The sequence below is a fragment of the Mobula birostris genome, chromosome 2 (genome assembly GCF_030028105.1).
Source record: "Mobula birostris isolate sMobBir1 chromosome 2, sMobBir1.hap1, whole genome shotgun sequence".
Lineage (NCBI taxonomy): Eukaryota > Metazoa > Chordata > Chondrichthyes > Myliobatiformes > Myliobatidae > Mobula > Mobula birostris.
The window spans coordinates 167755017-167779388 of NC_092371.1; the positions used below are offsets into that span (position 1 = coordinate 167755017).

General features: G+C 41.3%; 1 protein-coding gene across 5 annotated transcripts in view; it reads left to right on the top strand.

Annotated features, from left to right (window-relative positions):
* The window catches only part of tbce (tubulin folding cofactor E), a 71405-nt gene that overhangs the window by 24366 nt on the left and 22667 nt on the right, over positions 1 to 24372 (top strand). For all 5 annotated transcript variants that reach the window (XM_072251032.1, XM_072251034.1, XM_072251033.1 and 2 more), the window contains 5 exons: positions 206 to 308; positions 5776 to 5852; positions 10328 to 10423; positions 11000 to 11064; positions 12901 to 12965. In XM_072251032.1, the coding sequence (XP_072107133.1) occupies positions 206 to 308; positions 5776 to 5852; positions 10328 to 10423; positions 11000 to 11064; positions 12901 to 12965 (406 nt within the window). The remainder of the gene's footprint in view (positions 1 to 205; positions 309 to 5775; positions 5853 to 10327; positions 10424 to 10999; positions 11065 to 12900; positions 12966 to 24372) is intronic.

Consider the following 24372-nt stretch of genomic DNA (forward strand, 5'->3'; position numbering starts at 1 on the left):
AACCTGAATATGCTTACAATGCAAGCATCAGCCTTTGGGTACGTGTGCTGTGGGAGATGTGACAACAAGCAACTGGATCAGCACATCCTGGGTTTCTTTGTTAATTGATCTAGCTAGTTTTAACTAATTCTCAGCCGGCTCCAGGGTAGGCTTATGCAGGTTTTGCTTTCAGTGACCTTATTTATGGTTTTCCATTTCCCACTAGTCAAAACAAGTTGATGCTCATTTCTAATCCAGTCTCACTCTCTGATGCCTTTGCCAACCTGAAGAGCTTAGCCATCCAGTACAACGGACTAACGTGGGCCCAGGTAATGCTGATGCTGTTTCTTTCATGATCTGATTGAAGGGATGTGACACAAGACTAGTACTTCTATGAGCTGCTTGCAGAATGTTACCATACGTGGTATGCAAAAGTTTGGGCACCCCGGTCAAAATTTCCATTACTGTGAATAGTTAAGTGAGTAGAAGATGAACTGATCTCCAAAAGTCATAAAGTTAAAGATGAAACATTCTTTTCAACATTTTAAGCAAGATTAGTGTATTATTTTTGTTTTGTACAATTTTAGAGTGAAAAAAAGGAAAGGGGCACAAAGCAAAAGTTTGGGCACCCAAGAGATTTGAGCTCTCAGATAACTTTTACCAAGGTCACAGACCTTAATTAGTTTGTTAGGGCTATGGCTTGTTCACAGTCATCATTAGGAAAGGCCAGGTGATGCAAATTTCAAAGCTTTATAAATACCCTGACTCCTCAAACCTTGTCCCAACAATCAGCAGCCATGGGCTCCTCTAAGCAGCTGCCTAGCACTCTGAAAATTAAAATAAATGATGCCCACAAAGCAGAAGAAGGCTATAAGAAGATAGCAAAGCATCTTGAGGTAGCTGTTTTCCTCAGTTCGTAATGTAATTAAGAAACGTCAGTTAGCAGGAATGGTGGAGGTCAAGTTGAGGTCTGGAAGACCAAGAAAACTTTCCGAGAGAACTGCTCGTAGGATTGCTAGAAAGGCAAATCAAAACCCCCGTTAGACTGCAAAAGACCTTCAGGAAGATTTAGCAGACTGTGCAGCGACACCTGTACAAATATGACCTTCATGGAAGAGTCATCAGAAGAAAACTTTTCCTGTATCCTCACCACAAAATTCAGCATCAGAAGTTTACAAAGGAACATCTAAACAAGCCTGATACATTTTGGAAACAAGTCCTGTGGACCGATGAAGTTAAAATAGAACTTTTTGGCCGCAATAAGCAAAGGTATGTTTGGAGAAAAAAGGATGCAGGATTTCATGAAAAGAACACCTCTCCAACTGTTAAGCATGGGGGTGGATTGATCATGCTTTGGGCTTGTGTTGCAGCCAGTGGGACGGGGAACATTTCACTGGTAGAGGGAAGAATGAATTTAATTAAATACCAGCAAATTCTGGAAGCAAACATCACACCATCTTTAAAAAAGCTGAAGATGAAAAGAGGATGGCTCCTACAACAGGATAATGATCCTAAACACACCTCAAAATCCACAATGGACTACCTCAAGAGGCGCAAGCTGAAGGTTTTGCCATGGCCCTCACAGTCCCCCAATCTAAACATCATCGAAAATCTGTGGATAGACCTCAAAAGATCAGTGCATTTAAGATGGCCCAAGAATCTCACAGAACTAAAAGCCTTTTGCAAGGAAGAAAGGGCGAAAATCCCCCGAACAAGAATTGAAAGACTCTTAGCTGTCTACAGAAAAAAAACTGATACTTGCCAAAGGGGGTGTTACTAAGTACTGACCATGCAGGGTGCCCAAACTTTTGCTTCAGGCCCTTTTCCTTTTTTGTTATTTTGAAACTGTAAAAGATAGAAATAAAAATGTAATCTTGCTTAAAATATTAAAGAAATGTGTTAGCTTTAACTTTATGCCTTTTGGAAATCAGGTCATCTTTTACTCGCTTAGCTATTCACAGTAACAGAAATTTTGACCAGGGTGCCCAAACTTTTGCATGCCACTGTATATCGTCAGCAGCAGCTTTGCCTCCCTCAATACTGAACTGATTGCACAATCTACAGACTCACTTTTATGATCTCTACAATGTTCCCAGTATTATTATTTATTTGCACAATTAATCGGAGTCATACAGTACCAAAACAGGCCCTGTAACCTCTTGCAGATTAATTGTACCTGTCTTAGTTACCCCATCATGTACTCTTCTTTAATCTACACGTAAACCAATCAGCATTAGGACTACCTTGAAGGTGAATCAGAAGAATTAAAAGGCTTTTCAATAAAAATGGTGCAAATTTTGTTTACTGCTGTGCCCGCTGCAAGTTTTGTTGGTTATACATCTTACGTCAGGGATAGGCAACCTACGACCCGCAAGCAAATATCGGGATACTATGCTTATCGGGCCCGCGAGCAATTTTTCCTTATTCTGAGTGTTTCACACGACCACACTGATGGACATGCATGGCGTCTTGTTACACTGGCCCCAGGTTCCGTTTTGTTCCAAACCAAACACTGGTATACACGAATGACGGGAAGGCAGACTACCTTATTAATATGTATTAGATACTGTCCGTGCACGCGCAGGTTTTCAGATGGGATTGTTCAAATTTGTAAACAGAAACAGCATCACTGTGTTTTAACAAGTAATCCACGCTAAATATCCAGATATTTACACGTGCTACGATACTTGTTGAATAACTTGCTTTTTGAAATAAAATCGAAGAAAAAAATTCCCACCATTGGCAATGAATGCAAAACGCAGGAAGGTAGCCACTGAGTGCCGAAATTTCCAAGTCACTTTGACACTAGATTACTTCTTCATCGAGCAAGCTGGGAAACCAGTTTGTCTCATATGCCTAGAAAATGTTGCTGTGAAGAAGGTAGCAAATACTAAATGACAATAAAAGAGGACTGCGTGTCCTCATAATCTAATCTAATCTAAATATCAGGCGACATTATGAGACCCGCCATAGTGGAAACTTTAAAAAGTTTACTGGGCAAGCAAGGAAAGATGAAGTTGAGTGAATGAAGGCTAGTTTAAGAAAACTAACGTCATTTTTTTTGCCAAGAAAAGCAGTGAAAATGAAGGAAATACCTGTGCCAGCTGTGAAGTCTCAAAACGTATTGCAGAAAAGATGAAGCTTTTTATAGATGGAGAGTTTGTGAAAGAATGTTTACTGGCAGTGGTGGATATTGTTTGTACTGAAAAGAAATCTTATTTGCATCTATCAGCCTGTCAGCAAGAATGATCACACAGTGAGTTGAAGAAATGTCAGCAGATGTTAAAAGTTGTTTAAGGGATGCCTGCAACGAATTGCAATTTTTTTCAATTGCGCTTGATGAGAGCACAGACTTGAGAGACACTGCTCAACTTATAGTGTTTGTGCAAGGAGTGACCTCAACTTTTCAAATTTTTGAAGAGTTTACTCAATTAATTCCTATGAAGGACACGGTTACTGGAGCAGACATTTTTGAAGCTTTGTTGAAAATGATGTCAGAAATGAACTGGAATGTGTCAAAGCTAATTGGCATCACAACTGATGGGGCACCAGCCAGTGGGACAGATAAAAAGGCATCATCGCATTGCTGCAAGGACAAATGGCCTTGGAATCGCACAGAAACTGGTCAAAATTCATTGCATTATCTATCAAGAGGCATCATGTGCCAAGTCTTTGAAATTAAAGGATGTTATGGACATTGCTGTGAAGGCAGTGAATCTGATCCTATCTCATGGATTGAATCATCACCAGTTTCAGCAGTTTTTGTTGGATACGGAGGCAGAATATGGGGGCCTGGTTTATTTCTGCAATGTACGCTAGCTTAGCCGAGGGTCAATGCTGGAAAGAGTATTTGCATTGCATGAAGACGTGCCAATATTTCTTGAAAGCAAAAATCAGGATGCTTCACATTTCCGTGATCCTGACTGGCTTGCAACCTTGATATTTCTTGTGAACATTCATCATCATCATCAGGTGCCGTGCCCAGTTTGAGCTTTGACTGCCATGGCCCACACACTCCTGTTTCGGGTCAAGTGGATCAATTCATTGGTATTCATTTCCAGTTCTCTGGCTGCTGTCTCCATTCATCATTTATCTTTGTCTTCCTCTTGCTTTCTTTCCTTTAATCCTTCCCATAATTACAGTACATTCTAACTCCTCTTTCCTAATCACATGTCCAATGAAGTTATGTTGCCTTTTCATGATCTCACACATTATTTCTCTTTTTGTGTTTGCTCTGATCATGACATCCTCGTTAGATATTCGTTTCATCCATGATATTCTTTGCATCCTCCTCAAAAACCACATCTCTGCTGCTTCAGTTCATTTCCTCATGTTACTAGATATTGTCCAACATTCTGAGCCATATAACATAACTGGATAAACGTAACATTTCAGTACTCTGAGACGGGTTGTCATGCCTAGTTTAGTATTGGTCAGTATGCTCTTCATTCTTGTAAAGATGTCTTTTGCCATCCCTATTCTTTTTTTGATGTCCATATTGCACCTGTGGACATAACATCTTATTTAAATAACTTGAATTTACAACTTCAAGGAAAAAAAATCAGCTGATACATGAGATGTATAGTCATATTGTGGCCTTTGAAAGAAAGCTGCAATTGTGGGAGTACCAGCTTCAAAAAGGAAATTGTGCACATTTTGAATGGAATTGATTGAGATGCAGTGTGATGACATATTGAGATCGAAATTTCATTCTGAAGATGTGTCAGTGCTTAACTTCAATAGAAGATATATTCATCCAAGTGGGAAGTATCCTAACTTAGTGGACCATGTAAAAAAGATGGCATCATTGTTTGGCAGCACTTATCTGTGTGAGCAATTATTTTCAAAAATGAAGCACACCAAGAACCATTTGAGAACAAGATTGACTGATGCCCATCTGGATAATGTCTTGCTCTTGGCATCAACAAGTCTGACACCCAATATTGAGAAGCTTTTAAGCAATAAACAGCATCAAATTTCACATTGATTTATCAACTGTTTGCATTAAAATTTTCTTTTTTATTATACTTAATTTACCACCATTCAATGCATAATGTTCATAAGTTTTATGTTTAAAGATTCTTTGTGTCCTTTTAATGGATTCAAAAGATGACTTGATTGAAATCAATTGCAACTAAACTGAGTTCTTTGATTACTAATTGGCATCCTTGGTTAAGCACAAATGATTTTGTAGCATGTGTTATTCATTAATTTGAGGCAAAACATAACTAGATGTATTTAAATGGATAATTCCCATATTTCAAATTTTTTATGGCATTTATCTGGCCCACCGTCTGCTCAATAATACGCGATCCGGCCCGCAGAGGCAAAAGGGTTGCTGACCCCTGTCCTATGTCTTTCAGCACTTCCTCATATAACATGGCTGTCACTGTTTCCATGTCTAAATATTGGAACATATAGCTCAGAAACAGGCCCTTCTGCCCATCTAGTCTATGCTGGCTGTTATTCTACCTGGTCCCATCGTCCCACACCTGGACCATAGCCCTTCACACTTCTTATATATTTATCCAAACTTTTCTTAAATGTTGCAATTGAAACCACATCCACTACTCCATTGGTAGCTTATTCCACACTCTCACCACCATCTGAATGATGAAGTTCCCTTTTGCACATTGGTTGTTTGTCAGTCTTTGTTTATATATAGCTTTCATAAATTCTATTGTATTTCACTATTTTCCTCTAAATGCAAATAAATCTCAAGGTAGTATACTGTATATGTACTTTGATAATAAGTTTACTTTGACTTTGACAAGGCTAACTCTGACTTCCCTGCAGGTTCTAGAATGTGCCCCAATGTGGCCAGTGCTTGAAAGAGCCCACTTGTCATCTAACGCCATCTCTGTATTGGACAGGTAAAGCTAAATTTGTTTTGTATCTTTATTATATGCAGTGGTTCACACCAATGATAGCTGTGGATCACAAAAAGAGAATTCACTACCTGACAAAATCAACTCAAAAGTTGCTTTAAACTGCATTATCAGGAGGCTAGCAGAAGTGAAGATAACTGGATTAAATAGGTCTGTGAAATTCAATCAAATATCTAACTTTAGACAAAGCTTCAGGTCATAACCCTGTCCATTAACTCTAGATCAGTGTTTCCCAAACTTTTTTTGAGTTGGCTTCCAGACCACATCCCCAGCACTCTCATCTCTTTTTCCAGTCATTAGATATAATTTTGATTTACAATGCACAGTAAAAGAAGATGGGAATGGCAAATTCAAAGCAGTGACAAAGAATTGCAAAAATCAGCTTCTCAACATCAGGCTGAATGTCACTCGGAAGGAGTTTCAAATCCCCACAATTCAGTAGATTGTAGTCTGTTCCGTTGCTTTGAAAGAAGTTCAAGTCAAGTCAAGTCACTTTTTATTGTCATTTCGACCATAACTGCCAGTACAGTACACAGAAAAACGAGGCAACATTTTTCAGGACCCTGGTGCTACATGAGACAATACAAAAAGTACACTGAACTACGTAAAACAACACAAAACTACACTAGACTACAGACCTACCCAGGACTGCATAAAGTGCACAAAACAGTACAGGCATTACCATAAATAATAAACAAGACAATGGGCACAGTAGGTTGGTAGGTTAGTAGTAAGTTGAGTGACTACACTGAAACCACTCTCCACTAAATATGTTAGAAAAGCAATAAAGAACATCTTGATCTTTTTCCACAATGCAGGATAGCGTTCAGAGATTTCTTTCTACATCCAAAAGTCTTGATATGATTTGACTGATTTGATAGGTCTTGACTGAACCTCACCTTCAGTTCAAGGTCATTTTGTAGCAAGATCATGTCTTCCTCTATCCATCTGTTAATTATTTTATTACAAGCGTACAGGAATGGATTTATTACCCAATCTGGAATTTGGACTGAGGGAAATTCCTAAAATCTCTCTGACATGTCTTTATGCAGCTCACCCATGTGGGCTGTGTATACTTGACAATCATCATCTGATATTCTTTCTTTCTCTTCCAACTCAGAGAGGCTCAGAAATTGGGAAAAGTTGAGATGGCCAATGTTACACTTAAATAGGGTTAACTTGGACATAAGTGTGGAGATGACTGATTTGACTTTGAAAAGATTCACATCATTTCCTTACAATTGAAGATTGATTTCATTAAACTTCGTGAATAATTCTGACAAATAAGCAATGTCATGCGTAATATTCTTGAACTGATTACTAAATGAAGCATTTGAGTCTTCAAAGAATTTTATCAATGTTTCAAAAAGTACATAAGTATCGCAAGCAGTTTACTTTTGTGTGCCATCTGACTTCTGTGTGCTATAGAAAGCATTTAAACTGTTCACCATTCTCAATATAAAGCTCTCAAAATAGTCGAGAATTGGAGCATGGGACTTGATTTTATTTACTGCTGTGATAACAGTATTTAATGATTTGTGCATTAGGTTTTTTGCGACGAGATGTCTGTGAGTTACACACTGAATGGTAAATGCATTAGGTACAGATTTTTCAAGAAAGTAATAAACACAACGTGGTGCCCCGTCTGTTGCACAAGCAAGAATGTTGGTGAGCAGAACGTCCTTCTTTTTGGAAAAATTGCCCAACAACCCAAAATATTGACTCCCCCCTTTGTATCTGTTTCGAGTCCCCTTGCAAATAACAACTCTTGAGCCATGCTTTGAAGCAAACCTAACCAAGAAGCAAAGATTTGTTGCCTGGCAAAGCTGACTGATCCAAATGCAGAACACATTCTGTTATCCTAAGTATGTTGTCCATATTCTGAGACATTTCATCTATTCGCCTTTGAACGAAGTTGTCGCTGAGTGAAATTGCTTTAATTATTTGGTCTGGTGACTTATGCAAAAATGTACTCAATTCTTCTCCAATTGTATGGGGCTTTCCCGATTTAGCAATGAGCTATGAAATGTTGTATGAAGCACACAAACCATCACTGTTGTGAAGTGCTGAGAAATATGTTTTTGAAGTGCTTTCCATTTCTGAAAGTTTTCACAAAGTGACTGAAATAAGCCAAGTTCTTGTTTGTTCTATTAGAGTGTAATATCTTCAGATGTTCAAGGAGCCTGGACTGTTTCATTACCTCATTTGAAAAAAGCATTTTCACACAACAGACTCATTGGCTGGTGTTGGTTGCATGATGGTGGTATAAATCCTTATTTCAGATACTCCACACTATAGTGTCTACACCTTTTCTGTTTGATCTGCTTCTGCTATTTTGATTATAGATCAACGACCATGGTCAATTGTTTATTGTTTAAGTCCAAACTCAAGCACTGTAATCAGTAAAGTTATAATGTCATCATAGCTCAGGAAAACCTGACTCTTTGCCTAAAGGTACATAACATGAGGCAGCGATATCTCAGTTGGGCTGTGAGCTACAGAAATGTGGGACCATTCGGGACTTTACTCCATTGAACACCGTACCCTAATTCACAGGAATTGCTTCACTGTGTGAATAGAATCTGGGAACCATACTAGCTAACACTGCACTACAGTAGTAAACAGCAATAATGCACAAACCAGGACCAGAAATAACACAATTTCTTCGGTCCAGATTTTTCATGATATGCCAAATACAGATGTGTCACATTGCTTTTCAACAACTATAACATGCTTGGAACAAAGTAAGAGACCAATGTGTTAGCAAGAGGTGATTACCTGATCTCTGTTGTCAATTATGAGACACTGAGGATCAAATGCATATAATAATTAATTAATTTCTTAAATTAAGACTGTAATCCTTCAGCTGCCCCCTTGCTACCGAGTGCCCCCTCACTGGTCCCTTTATCTTTATCACCTCCTGAGAAACACCCACCGCCCTCGAGGGGATGATATCACCCACTTTGGGAACCATTGCTCCAGATTTTTATTCATGCTTCTTCCCTGTAGGGTTAACATAAGTCTACAACTGTTCACCATTTTGATCATTTAATCTCTAGAGTTGTAATATTGAAGCTTGCTGTGCATCGTTCATTTGGTTGCCAGTTTATGTGCAGTTAATTTCTGGGTTTTGGGGCCATCTTCCCTCTTCCTCCTTCCGCCCTCACACCAATCTTATTCCATCGGAGATGACTTGGATAAACCATGGGCCCAAAGTTTAAGCAGATTTAATTATGAGGTAATTTGCGCAGCTCTTGACCTAGTTGAAATATTTACGATGATTAAGGGATGGAATAAGGGACACAACACAACACGATAACATGATGGCAAATGGGTGACAAAAATGGGCTATGTAGGAGGGAAGGGTTGGATTGGACTTAGAGCAGATTAAAGGTCAGAACAACATCATGAACTGAAGAGCCTGTACTGTGCTGCGCTGTTCTATGTTCTGTAAAGTTAGAGCTAGGGTCAGTAGGTACGCTGTAAAAAAAACACTGGTTTGCACACAGGATGGATGAAGACTGGAACTCATGCCTAGAAATTTGATGGGAGGATGGAAAATTTCAGAACTCAAGATTGAAAAATGTTCGAAAAGTGTTAAGGTTCTGAAAAGCCAGTGCTGACATGAAATTAAAGGACAGGCAGATCAAAGTAATTGTTGGGATGTGCAGGAGAGGCTGAAGCCTTTTCCTTGTCATTAACTGCTGCTCACCTTCCAGAGTCACTGTCAAGTGGTAGCCCTTCAGCTCCCAGTGACAAACTGGTGCAAGCAGCTTGTCTCACTTACTGTGACACCTCCAGCGGCATGACGAGTGACATGTTTGTTCCACCCCCGAAACTATGTGACCTCAGTGCTAAAAACAAAAGCCTTCTGATATGAGAGAAATAATCTGTGAAATTGCTCTCTGATTCTCTATGGCTTAGAAAAGATAATCCAAGAGTTGACTCTGTGCTGGGGGAGTCCCTAGACTCTCTGTTCTGTGAGGGATGAATACGTGAGCACTTTTGCCAGAACTACTTCATTCAGAAAGTGGTTCGAGTGTGAAACGAGCTGCCAGCAGTAGTGGTTGTTGCAAGTTCGATTGTAACATTTAGACATTTGGATAAGGGGTATGAAGGGCTATTTTCCAGGTGCAGGTTGATGGGCTGAGTAACAGTTCAGCATGAACTAGATAGGCTGAAGGGCCTGTTTCTGTGCTGTAGTGCTCTATTATCTCTATCAGCTAAAGACAGGAAGTCCCTCAGTTGTACATTGCTTGATATAATACAATGTTTTATAACTAGTTGGTATATCCAAAATTGCTTTGTTACATTTTCAATATTGCTCCAGTACTTTTCCTGAGATGGAACTGATTTTATTGTTTTGTGTGTGTGTGTGTGCATGTGTCCATCTCTGATTGAGTGTATGCATACTGTGCTTTTTCCTGCATCATTTCATTAATCCTGTGCCTTGTTTCCAGGCCGGTTGGTGTTCTGCAGAACCTGACATTACTGGACCTCAGCTCCAATCCGCTGGCTGGTGCGGATCAGCTGGTGCACATTGCATACTTGCCAAGGTTAGAGGCTGTTCTTTGTATTGGAGCTCCAAGAGAAACCCAACCTCACCTTTATTTGCTGTGTGAAGGATCTGTGTGTGGGCCTTTACTGAACCTCTCTCTTCCCTCAGCACACAAATGCATCTTCCTCCATAAACTAACTTCCCTTGGTAATGTTACTCCAAAGTTATTATTAGGGGGTAAATTATTCTTTCTTTCACTCCTTCATTTTTTCATTGACATTTATTGCTGATACATTCAAAGACATGGATTTTGCTGAATTCAAAATTTACTGCAGTGTTTTTGTGGTACCACAGTGACTATTACAAGAGACTTCAAGGTGCAGTGAAAGACTTTGTGAATGTCACTAGAGAAATGAGAGTTATTTTTTCTTCTCTTCTCTTCCTTTGTTTTTTCTCCCCCCAGTATTAAGAGCCTTCTTGTTGTAGTAACTATACAAGGGGACAATTTCAGAGCCTTTAGTTAAATACTGTGATACTTTCAATATGGGAATGTGCCTCGCAGATCCTGATTTTAACCATCTTAGTAGGTTATGATTTAATTCAGCTTAGCAATCTCACTTCTCTGTCGTTTCAGATTGGAGCAACTCATATTGTCAAATACTGGGTTAACCTCATTGTATTTTGATGATGTTCAACCAGGTACGTGAAAATCAGTACACTTACAGAATTTGTTTTGATTTAAAACACAAAATAATCTGCAGATGCTGGCGTCAAAGCGACACTCACAACACACTGGAGGAACTCAGCAGGTCGGGCAGCATCTGTGGAAACGATGAGTCGACGCCATTTCCACGGATGCTGCCTGACCTGCTGAGTTCCTCCAGCGTGTTGTGAGTGTTGTTTTGATTTAATCCTCTTGCCCTACCGATCAGAGAAGTTGTGCCATCAGACTCTGAAATCTTATCTCCAGTAGCTTCTCTTCCCCTGTGAGTGAGGTTTTTCTAACCATATCAGTCTCACCACTGCCCAAGTGGGTACCAGGTGGTAGTTGAGAGCAAGATCTCTTCTTTTTCATAAGACCATAAGGCACATAAGCAGAATTAAGCCATTGGGCTCATTGAGTCTGCTCCACCATTTGATCATGGCTGATTTATTATCTCACCCAAGCCCATTCTGCTGCCTTCTCCTATAATGTTGAGCGCCCTGACTAATCAAGAACTTATCAACCTCTGCTTTAAATAAACTCAATAACTTGACCTCTACAGCCACCTGTGACAATTAATTCCACAAATTCATGCCTCTGACTAAAGGAATTCCTCCTCAACTCTGTTCTAAAGAGATGCCCTTTTATTCTGAGAGCTGTGCCCTCTATAGGAAACATCCTTGTCCACTCTATCCAAGTCTTTCGGTATTCGATAAATTTCAAAAAAATCCTCATTCTACTAAACTCCAGGTAGTGCAGGCCCGGAGCCATCAAATGGTCCTTATATGTTAACCCTTTCATTCCTGGGATCATTCTGGTGAACCTCATCTGGACCCTCTCCAATGCCAGCATGTCCTTTTTGAGATACGAACCTAATAATTGCTCACAATAGTCCAAATGCAGTCTGACCAATGGTTCTTAAAGCCTTTGCATTACATTTTTGCTTCTATATTCTAGTACTTTCAAAATTAATGCGAACATTTCATTGCCTTCCTTACTACTGACTCAACCTGCAAGCTAATCTTTAGGGAATCCTCCACTAGGACTCACGAGTTATTTTAGTCCTCCGATTTCTGAACTGGCTCCCTGTTTCACTTGCTTCTGTGCGGGGTTGGGAACTGTACAAATGGTCTCCAATTTAGATCCACTAACAACAAGTTTATAAATATCTGATGCCTATACCCTTTGGATTCCACTGGGGAGCTGCTAGTTAATTTCTGTATTGGTTCTTCCTGCAGAGACATCCTAATCTGCAGTTCAGCTGGAAGTCTTTCAGTACTCAATGAATTCTCTTCATTTCAGAGCTGGTAAATAGATTTACTGAAATACAGTAGGGAAACTGTCCATACAGATCAATTCATTACAATAGTGCATTGAAGTAAAATAAAAAAAAAATAACAATGCAGAGTGAAGTGTTAGAGGACAGAGAAAGTGCAAGGCAAGGTCACAGTGAGGTAGGTTGTGAGGTTAAGTATGCATCTGATTGGACTGGGACTTCAATGTCGTGCAATCGCTTTACAGCACCAGTGATCACGGATTGAGGTTCAACTCCCACCTCTGTCTGTGAGGAGTTTGTATGTTCTCCCTGTGACTGTGTGTGTTTCCTCTGGGTGGTTCGATTTCTTCCCACGATCTACAGTTAGTAAGTTGTGAGCATGCTATGTTGACATCTGCTCAACATGCTGGTAAGTATGGTGACACTTGTGGCCTGCCCCCAGCATATCCTCCGACTATGTTGGCTAATGACGCAAAACAGTGTACTTCGTTGTATGTTTTGATGTTCGTGTGACAAATAAATCGAATCTAATTTTTACCTTTTTGTTCCCTGACAGATAGTAAAACAGCAATGTTTCCCAAGTTGAAATCTCTGGCTATCGACAAGAATCGAATAGCAGAGGTAAATATTTTTCTATAAACTTCATTCAGTAATATAATGCAAAAAATGGATGTACACTATACCTGTCCTTTTTAGTGTAGAGTTTTTAGGAAGGGGTTGTTTCCCTTGGACAGACGGAATATGCAGAAAACCTGTTTACCTTAGCAGAGAGGTCAACAGCGAGAGGATTAGAGACATTTATTTTAGCTACATCAGCAGTGACGAGACTCTGGATTTTACTGCAGAGAGGGATGCTAACCAAGGGAAAGTGCACTTATTGCTGAAGACCATTAACCTACAGAGCAGTAAAAAGAGATGTGGGTTGTGGGAATAAGTCTTTGGTGCCTGCCAAGGACATGATGGCAGCATGCCTGGTTCTTGTGCCTCAATTCCTTTGGCTCTGTTCCTGGTGGTCACATCTACTGACTGGTGTCCACAGTCTGTCATACCTTAGGAACTAACCAGAATCAGATTTAATATCACTGGTGTGCACTGTGTGAAATTTGTTGTTTTGCTGCAGCAGTGCATTGCAATATGTCATAATAATAAAAAAGTGATTAATTACAATAAGAAATAAGTATATATAATTAAATTCAATAAATAGTGCAAAAGACAGCAAAGAATGGTGAGGTAGTGTTCATGAGTTCGTTGTCCATTGGGAAATCTGATGGTGGAGGGAAGAAGCTTTTCCTGAAGGATTGAGTGTGTGTCGTCAGGCTCCTATACCACCTCCTCTGACGGTATTAATGAGAATATAGCTTGTACTGGGTGATGGGGGCCCTTAATGATGGATGCTGCCTTTTTGAGGCATCATCTTTTGAAGGTGACCTGGATGTTGGGGAGGCTAGTGCCCATGATGGAGCCGACTGAGTTTACAAGTTTCTACAGCTTTTTCCAATCCTGTGTAGTGGCCCTCCATACTAGATGGTGATGCAAGCAGTTAGAATGCTCTTCACAGTACATCTGTAGAAATTTGTGAGTGTTTTGGGTGACATTCCAAACCTCCCCAAACTCCTAATGAAATATAGCTGCTTTCATGCCTTCTTTGCAATTACATCAGTATGTTGGGCCCAGGATAGATCTTCAGAGATATTGACACACAGGAACTTGAAACTGCTCACCCTTTCCACTGCTGATCCCTCAATGAGGGCTAGTGTGTCTTCCCTCAACTCCCCCTTCCTGAAGTCCTCAATCAATTTCTTGGTCCTGCTGACATTGAGTGCAAGATTATTGTTGCGACACCACTCAACTAGCTGATCTATCTCGCTCCTCACCATCTGAAATTCTGCCAACAATAGATGTGTCATCAGCAGATTTGTTTGAGCTGTGCCTAGTCACACAGTAATGGATGTAGAGAGAGTAGAGCAACCAGCTGAGCAGTAAACACAAAATATTCTGCAGATGCTGGGGTCAAAGCAACACACACAAACGCTGGAGGAACTCAGCAGGTTGGGCAGCATCTGTGGAAACGAGCTGTCAACGTTTCGGGCCGAGACCCTTCATCAGGACTGAAGAGGGAGGGGGCAGGGGCCCTATAAAGAAGGTGGGAGGAGGGTGGGAAGGAGAAGGCTGGTCAGTTCCAGGTGAAAAACCAGTAAGTGGAAAGATAAAGGGGTGGGGGAGGGGAAGCAGGGAGGTGATAGGCAGGAAAGGTGAAGGAGGAATAGGGGAAAGCACAATGGGTAGTAGAAGGAGGTGGAACCATGAGGGAGGTGATAGGCAGCTGGAGGAGGGGGCAGAGTGACATAGGGATAGGGGAAGGGAGGGGGAGGGAATTACCGGAAGTTGGAGAATTCAGTGTTCATACCAAGGGGCTGGAGACTAACCAGGCGGTATATGAGGTGTTGCTCCTCCAACCTGAGTTTGGCCTCATCATGGCAGTAGAGGAGGCCATGTATGGACATGTCTGAATGGGAGTGGGAAGCAGAGGTGAAGTGGGTGGCTACTAGGAGATCCTGTCTGTTGTGGCGGACCGAGCGGAGGTGCTCGACGAAGCGGTCCCCCAATCTGTGTCGGGTTTCACCGATGTAGAGGAGGCTGCACCGGGAGCACCGGATGCAATAGATGACCCCAACAGACTCACAAGTGAAGTGTTGCCTCGCCTGGAAGGACTGTTTGGGGCCCTGAATGGTGGCAAGAGAGGAGGTGCAGGAACAGGTGTAGCACTTGCACTTACAGGGATAAGTGCCAGGTGGGAGATCTGTGGGGAGGGACGTGTGGACCAGGGAGTCGCGGAGGGACCGATTCCTGTGGAGAGGGGTGGAGAGGGAAAGATGTGCTTTGCGGTGGGGTCCCGTTGAAGGTGGCGGAAGCTGCGGAGGATAATGTGCTGGATCCGGAGGCTGGTGGGGTGGTCGGTGAGGACAAGGGGAACTCTGTCCCTGTTGTGGTGGTGGGGGGATGGGGTGAGGGCCGAAGTGTGGGAAATGGAGGAGATGCGGGTGAGGGCATCATTGATGATAGCAGAAGGGAAACCATGATCCTCAAAGAGGATATTTGAGATGTCCTGGAACGGACAGCCTCATCCTCCGAGCAGATGCGGCAGAGACGGAGGAACTGGGAATAGGGAATCCCATGTGGCAGGGTGGGAAGAGGAACTGGCTGAGCAGCATCGTTGGGTTGTGAGTAGTCTGTTTGTTAGGGTTGAATGGCACAGTAGCATGGTGGTTAGTGCCACAATTTACAGTTCCAACAATCACCAGTCAGGTTTCAGGTCCCTCTGCTGTCTGTGAGGAGTTTGTACATTCTCCCCCTGACTGCACGGATCTGCTTCTGGTGATGGATAGTAAGTTAATTGGTCACATGGGTGTAATTGGGCAGTACGAGCTCATTGGGCTTGAAGGGCCTGTTATTGTGCTGTATCTATAAGTAATAATAAATTATTCTAGTGCTTTTTAGAACCCAAACTGATAACAGTCATCAACTCACCTTTTGTGCAATAACCATAAGTGATGAGAGGGATGGGTTTACTTTCAGGTTACATAGTTGAATATTATGACCATGGATGGGACAGCAGAATCGAGGTCAGTGCAACACTTTACATCAATTGGGGTTCATTTCCTGCCACTATCTGTAAGGAGTTTCTGTGTTCTCCCCGTGACCATGTGGGTTTGCTCCAGGTGCCCCAGTTCCCTCCCACTTTCCAAAGTAGGGTTAGTGTGTTGTGGGTATGCTATGTTGGCACTGGAGGCATAGCGATAACCTGCAGGCTGCTCCCCAACACGTCCTAAGGCTGTACTGGCCATTGACGTAAACAACGCATGTCAATGTATGTTTTTGTATACATGACAAATAACATTAAGTGTAAAACTTTAATCTTGTGTGGGTGAAGTAACAAGAATTGAAATTGATGTGCTTTTCTGTAGAAGTGATAATCTTCCATCTCCCTTAACATAGGAGCAGAATTGCACCATTCGGCCCATCGAGTCAGCTTCACCATTTAATCATGGCTGTTTCATTATCTCTCTCAACCCCATTTTCTTGCCCTCTCCCCATAACCTTTGATGCTCCTTCTAATCCAGAATCTGTCAACTTCTACTTTAAACATACCCAATCACTTGACCCATGAGTTGAAAGCCTGGGACATATTGGATTTTCCCAAGTATCTGTCACTATTGCTTGCACACTGTGTCTGCCCCACACATAGCTGCATTTGGGAGTTATCCAGCTTCACTTTAGTGGAATGACGATGGTGTGGGGATGGCAAGACAGGTCCTAAAGTTGCAGAGCTAATGTAGAACCTGGCCTTTCCCATCCCTACACTACCTGGTTCATTTGGGACTTGCCTCCTCTGATTGCACCAGGCTGCATTTCAGCTGCTCAGCTGGCCTGTCAGTTCGGTATCTTCTGCAGTAGACCGTGGCTACATTCCTGATTGATGACTATTTTCCAGTCCAATCAGCCAATGCTTTTAGCAGTCTGAGCCGAATGCTTTTAACTCAGATCATTGTTTACAGAGCACTGAGAGCATTAGTGATCAGAGAGCATGCACTTGCGTCATTTGCAAGGCTAAATATTTAATGGTTCCATCAGTTTATTCACAATAATTTAGTGTGTGTAGCTTTAGTGGGAGAGTATATTTTCGTTACTCCTAGCACCTTAGTGGTATTTTCAGATTCAGGTTTATTTATCACATGCACATGGAAACATACAGTGAAATGTGTCATTTGGGTCAACAACCAATACAGTCCAAAGATGTGCTGGGGCAGCCCGTGAATGTTGAAACACAATCCCATGCCAACATAGCATTCCCGCAGTGTTCAACAGAAGAACAGCAGCAGCAGCAACAACAGATTAAGTCTCCCCCTTCCCCTCTATCGATAGGTAGGCCTCAGCTAAGTCCACTTTGCTGAAGTGCTTTCTTTGGTTTGCAACAATATCCTACCTCTATCCTGGGCATAAGGTATTGATCTACTTTCAGTACCAGGTCAACGGTGACCTTCAAATCACCACAGATCCTGAAAGTCCTGTTCTTCTTGGCTACTGGGATCACTGGCGTTACCTCCACTCAAACTTGGAAAGAGTTCCTCAGTAGCCGCATGATCTAGCTCACTGGCTGTTTTATTAGGGACGGTATAAGGAACCGGATGGGCTGTGCGAAACTTGGTTGTGGCATTTTCATTTAACACTATTTTACCCTTGATATGTTTGAGTTCTCCAATGCCATATTTGAACACAGGTGTGTCATAATCCCCCATTTCACGCACATCTGCTATCACTCCATCCTCCCGCCACCCCACTAAGAATAGGGTTCCCCTTGTCCTCACCTACCACCCCACCAGCCTCCAGGTCCAACATGTTATTCTCCGTAACTTCTGCCACCTCCAACAGGATCCCACCACTAGCACATCTTTCCCTCCTCCCCCCCCCCCCGCTTTCCGCAGGGATCGCTCCCTACGCGACTCCCTTGTCCATTCGTCCCCTCATCCCTCCCCACTGATCTCCCTCCTGGCACTTATCCTTGTAAACGGAACAAGTGCTACACATGCCCTTACACTTCCTCCCTTACCACCATTCAGGGCCCCAGACAGTCCTTCCAGGTGAGGCGACACTTCACCTGTGAGTTAGCTGGGGTGATATACTGCATCCGGTGCTCCTGATGTGACCTTCTGTATATTGGCGAGACCCGACGCAGACTGGGAGACCGCTTTGCTGAACACCTACGCTCTGTCCGCCAGAGAAAGCAGAATCTCCCAGTGGCCACACATTTTAATACCACATCCCATTCCCATTCTGACATGTCTGTCCATGGCCTCCTCTATTGTAAAGATGAAGCCACACTCTGGTTGGAGGAACAACACCTTATATTCCGTCTGGGTAGCCTCCAACCTGATGGCATGAACGTTGACTTCTCAAACTTCCGTTAATGCCCCACCTCCCCTCGTACCCCATCCGTTATTTATTTATATACACACATTCTTTTTCTCTCTCTATCTCTCCTTTTTCTCCCTCTGTCCCTCTCACTATACCCCTTGCCGCTCCTCTGTTTTCCCCCCTCCCCCTTTTCTTTCTCCCTGACCCTCCTGTCCCATGATCCTGTCATATCCCCTTTGGCCAATCACCTGTCCAGCTTTTGGCTCCATCCCTCCCCCTTCTGTCTTCTCCTATCATTTTGGATCTCCTCCTCCCCCTCCCACTTTCAAATCTCTTACTAACTCTTCTTTCAGTTAGTCCTGACGAAGAGTCTCGGCCTGAAACGTCGACTGTACCTCTTCCTAGAGATGCTGCCTGGCCTGCTGTGTTCACCAGCAACTTTGATGAGTGTTGCTTGAATTTCCAGCATCTGCAGATTTCCTCGTGTTTGTGGCATAATCCAGTACCTTTCTTTGTTTACTTTCAGTTAACGGGGTGTGGCAGGTGGATGGATCTCCAAAAAACTGTAGTTGTCTCAGCCAGTGCTAGCCCTCCTGTTTTTACCATATACAAGCCCAGTGTGGCTTGTTTTTTTTTGTAATTTATTTTTTATTGAATCTCATCATCAAACAAACATTTCCATAAGATGTATTTCAGATACTGTACATATATATCATATAATCATATTTGTCACAAATTTCCACATAATATCTATCTGAGTTATACACTTATAGGAAGGAGAGGAAAGAAAGAACAATCGAAAGAAAACTATGTACAGAGTAGGGAGTGATCTTTTTTTTTACAACATATTCATTGACTTGTGAGAATAAAATGAGGCCTATGAGGTGTTATGTAGTTAAATCATTTTTTCCAGTATGAATAAAATTGTTCCAACTTATGATTAACAGATGCCGTTATCTTCTCCATTTTGTAAATGTCCATTGTAATTTCCATCCATACATTTAGAGTTGGGCTCTCCTGTCATAACCATTTCCTGGTCTTTTTACCAGCCACCAGCAGTACATTCATTAAATATTTATCTCTTTTCAACCATTCTTGAGGTATGTACCTAAAATATATGGTCTTACTCTCTAAGGGTATTTCACATTTAAAGATGTCTTGTAGGGCATTGTGTATCCCACTCCAATAGTCTTTGATAACGGGGACACTCTCTCACGGTGGTGTCTGAAAAGAGGATGCTGTCTAAGTTGCATGCCATCTTGGTCAATGTCTCCCATCCACTACATAATGTACTGGTTGGGCACAGGAGTACATTCAGCCAGAGACTCATTCCACCGAGATGCAGCACAGAGCGTCATAGGAAGTCATTCCTGCCTGTGGCCATCAAACTTTACAATTCCTCCCTTGGAGGGTCAGACATCCTGAGCCAATAGGCTGGTCCTGGACTTATTTCCTGGCATTTACGTAGCACTATTTAATTATTTATGGTTTTATATTGCTTTATTTATACTCCATTCTTGGTTGGTGCAACTGTAACAAAAACCAATTTCCCTCGGGATCAATAAAGTATGACTATGACTATTCCCAGAAAATATGATAATGGTTTGCATTTTGATTTCCACAATTTCTTCAGCAAACGGGGGGTTACTATCATAATGGGATTTCTGAGAGGGTGTAATTTTTTTTCATGTAATACGATATCTTAACAAGTTTTTCCACCCGAACTCCCTCCATTTCTGTGAACTGGTACACTTCCATTGATATCTCCATATTATTGTCCAGTCTTCCTCAGATATTATTATCCCTCCTTCCTTCTCCCATTTTGTTTTAATATATGAAGTCAAGTGTGTTTTAAAATTTGACAAACCCTTATGCACGCCTGAAATAATTCTACTACCGTTGTCTGAATTATATGCTTTTCTAAATAGCTCTATCAGACATGTACTTGGCTTGGTTACATTTTTAACCATCCTATTAACATACTGTCACATCTGTAAATACCGGTAAAAGTCTTGTTTTTCTAATAAGTGTTTTTGAGCATTTCAAAACTGAACAGTGTTCCTTCTTTCATTCTATTGCAGATAGCTGTTATTCCTTTAGCTGTCCAGTCCTTAAATCTAACATCCAGTTTATTCAGTGTAAAATCCAAGTCATATGCACACTATTTAAGAATTGCAATCTCTCTCCCTAGTTTATATTCTTTTATAATAGTTTTCTATATTTTAAGAGTCTATTTCACCTACGGGTTGTCAATATTATTTATGTAACTTTGTAGGATGTTATCAGCCAAAATTGCCTGTATGGGGATGGAAAGTATCCTCTCCTCAATGTTTTTCCATTGAACGTCATATGATGGGTTGCACCAGCATATCACGGCTCTCAACTGTGCTGCAAAATAATAATCTGTAAGAGAAGGCAGGCCCCATCCCTCCTTTTTCTTGGCTAATTGCAAAGTTTTGAGACGAACCCTAGGCCTTTTACCTTGCCATATATATCTTGATTACATCTTGTTCCATTCATTGAATTGACTTTGGTTAATCTCTGTTGGTAGGGTCTGAAAGAGAATTAGTAGTCTGGGCAGCATATTCACTTTAATAGATTCAATCCTTGAACTGAGACCAAGAGAAGGAATTAGGTTCCATCTTGTTATATCTTCCTTAATTTTTTTTATGTACAGGCTGATAATTGCATTCTGATAACTTTGCCAAATCTTTTGGCACAATGATGCCCAAATATTTGACGGACTCTGTTTGCCATGCCCAAGGATATCTACTTTCAATTTCTCTTGGTAGGCTATAGTTATATGAAAGTAGTTAGATTTTATCTATGTTAATCTTGTATCCTGATAATTGGCCATATTGTTCGAAGGATTACATCAATTTAGGTAAAGAGTATGTTGGTTGCCTTAGATAGATCAAAATGTCATCCGCGTAACAGGCCGACTTATGCTCTTATCCTTGTAATAGTAATTCCCCTGATACCTTCATTTTGTCTGATGTATTGAGCTAATGGTTCCAGATATAATGCGAAGAGTAGTGGTGACCATGCACAACCCTGTCTCCTGCCCCTTCCTAGGGTAAAACTATTAGATAAATATCCATTGATTTTAATCCTGGCAGTAGGATTGTCATATAATGCCTGTATAGTTCTAATAATTGTGTCATGTAGACCAAATCTATGTAAAACTCTGTAAAGAAAATTCCAATTAACCGAATCAAATGCCTTTTCAGCCTCCACGCTTATCACTATTGCTTCAATTTCATTTTTTTAAATATGATCCATAATGTGAAGTGTCCTTCGTATATTGTCTTGTGTTTGCTGTTGTTGTATAAAACTTGTCTGATCATTATGTATCAGTGTGGACAGAAACTTTTCTAATTGTTTGGCCACGATGGAGGTAAATATTCTATAATCCACATTAAGAACAGATACTGGTCTAAATGACCCACATTCCATTTTATCCTTGCCTTCTTTCAGTATAGCTGAGATTATCGCCTCCTTCCAGCTGGGTGGCATTTGTGTCTTTCTTAGGGCCCAGTTCAGTGTGGGGAGTAAAACAGGAATTAACTCACTTCGAAACTCTTTATACCACTCTGCTGTATATCCATCTGATCCTGGTGACTTGCTTAATTAAAGCCCAATAATTGCCGTTTTTAGTTCAGCTTCAGTTATGTCAGCAGTCATCATTCTATTTTGTTCCTTGCTTAAAGTGGGTAACTCTAGAGAATTCAGGAAGTTGTCAGTTTGGGTTATGCTTCCCCCTGGAACTTTGGAATATAGAGTTTTGTAAAACATTTCAAAAGCTTCTTGAATTTCACTTAGCTTATTTTTTATCACTTTTGTTCTTGGATTCCTAATTCTATGAATTGTATTTTCTGCTATCTTTTTTTTTTCAGTTTCCACGCCAGTATTTTCATAGATTTAGATCCATTTTCATAGTATCTCTGTTTCAGAAACACTAAATTTTTTCTAATTTCTTGTACAGCCAAACTATTAATTTCATTCCTAATTTTTTAAATTTCCTCTAAAGTATCCTGTGCCAAACTCAATTTGTGCTTTTTTTTCTAGTTCCTTCATCTTATTTTGTAATTCCTCTAATGTTTTATTCCTTATTTTTTTCTTATATGAAGATCTCCATTATCATTGAATTCTAAGTAAAGACCAATTTCTTTTTTAATTTGTTCCTTAAAATAGGGATCATTGAGTAGACTTGAGTTTAGTTTCCAAATAGTATTCTTTGGATGTAGGTCAAAGTCAACAGATAAATAACACACATCAAAGTTGCTGGTGAACGCAGCAGGCCAGGCAGCATCTCGAGGAAGAGGTACAGTCGACGTTTCAGGCCGAGACCCTTCGTCAGGACTAACTGAAGGAAGAGTGAGTAAGGGATTTGAAAGATGGAGGGGGAGGGGGAGATCCAAAATGATAGGAGAAGACAGGAGGGGGAGGGATAGAGCCAAGAGCTGGACAGGTGATTGGCAAAAGGGATACGAGAGGATCATGGGACAGGAGGTCCGGGAAGAAAGATGGGGGGGGGGGGGAACCCAGAGGATGGGCAAGAGGTATATTCAGAGGGACAGAGGGAGAAAAAGGAGAGTGAGAGAAAGAATGTGTGCATAAAAATGAGTAACAGATGGGGTACGAGGGGGAGGTGGGACCTTAGCGGAAGTTAGAGAAGTCGATGTTCATGCCATCAGGTTGGAGGCTACCCAGACGGAATATAAGGTGTTGTTCCTCCAACCTGAGTGTGGCTTCATCTTTACAGTAGAGGAGGCCGTGGATAGACATGTCAGAATGGGAATGGGATGTGGAATTAAAATGTGTGGCCACTGGGAGATCCTGCTTTCTCTGGCGGACAGAGTGTAGATGTTCAGCAAAGCGGTCTCCCAGTCTGTGTCGGGTCTCGCCAATATATAAAAGGCCACATCGGGAGCACCGGACACAGTATATCACCCCAGTCGACTCACAGGTGAAGTGTTGCCTCACCTGGAAGGACTGTTTGGGGCCCTGAATGGTGGTAAGGGAGGAAGTGTAAGGGCATGTGTAGCACTTGTTCCGCTTACACGGATAAGTGCCAGGAGGGAGATCAGTGGGGAGGGATGGGGGGGACGAATGGACAAGGGAGTTGTGTAGGGAGCGATCCCTGTGGAATGCAGAGAGAGGGGGGGAGGGAAAGATGTGCTTAGTGGTGGGATCCCGTTGGAGGTGGCGGAAGTTACGGAGAATAATATGTTGGACCCGGAGGCTGGTGGGGTGGTAGGTGAGGACCAGGGAAACCCTATCTATTATCCCAATTCCACAGGTGATTACTTTGTCTCTATCTTTTCCAAATCTTATGAAATAGTCTATTCTTGTATATACAAAATGGGGGGCAGAATAATGAGTGTAATCCCTTCTGTCGGGGAAAAGGTCCCTCCATATATCAATTAGACCAACATCCACAAAAAGAGTGTTAACTTTCTTATGTAAGGACTTTGTTTCATAAGTTTTTCTATTGGAAGAGTCTAACTTTGGTTGTAATTGTAAATTTAAGTCTCCCCCACATATCAAGAGACCTTCTGTTTCCGTTACCATAATATTAGTAATTTTCTGGAAGAAACTAATATCACTTCCTGGGGGTGTGTATATATTCAATAAAGTAACTGGATTTCCATCTATATTCCCCCTTACCAGAATATATCTGCCCTCCTTATCTCCCATTTCGAATACTTTTTCAAAATTTAGCTTGCTTCAGATGAGAATAGCAACTCCTCTTCTATGTCCTGATTTATATGAGCAGAAAAACAAATTAGTGAAGCCCATTCTCTTTAATTTTCCATGCTCATTATCACTTAAGTGAGTTTCCTGTAAATATACTACATGGGCTTGTTCTTTTTTCATTTTTGATAGAATTTTAGTGCGCTTGACTAGATTCAACAGCCCATTGACATTGAAAGAAATGAATTTTACTTTGTCCTTAGCCATGTGTATTTATCTGTTAGGATATCATTAAAATTCGCAGAATATAACTTAGTCGATCTATTCCCTGAACAAATAAGAGCCAAGAAATACAAATAATTTTTAAAAAAAGGTAACGAAGGTGTGATTCCAAGGCTGGGGTCTCTAGATGACCCTG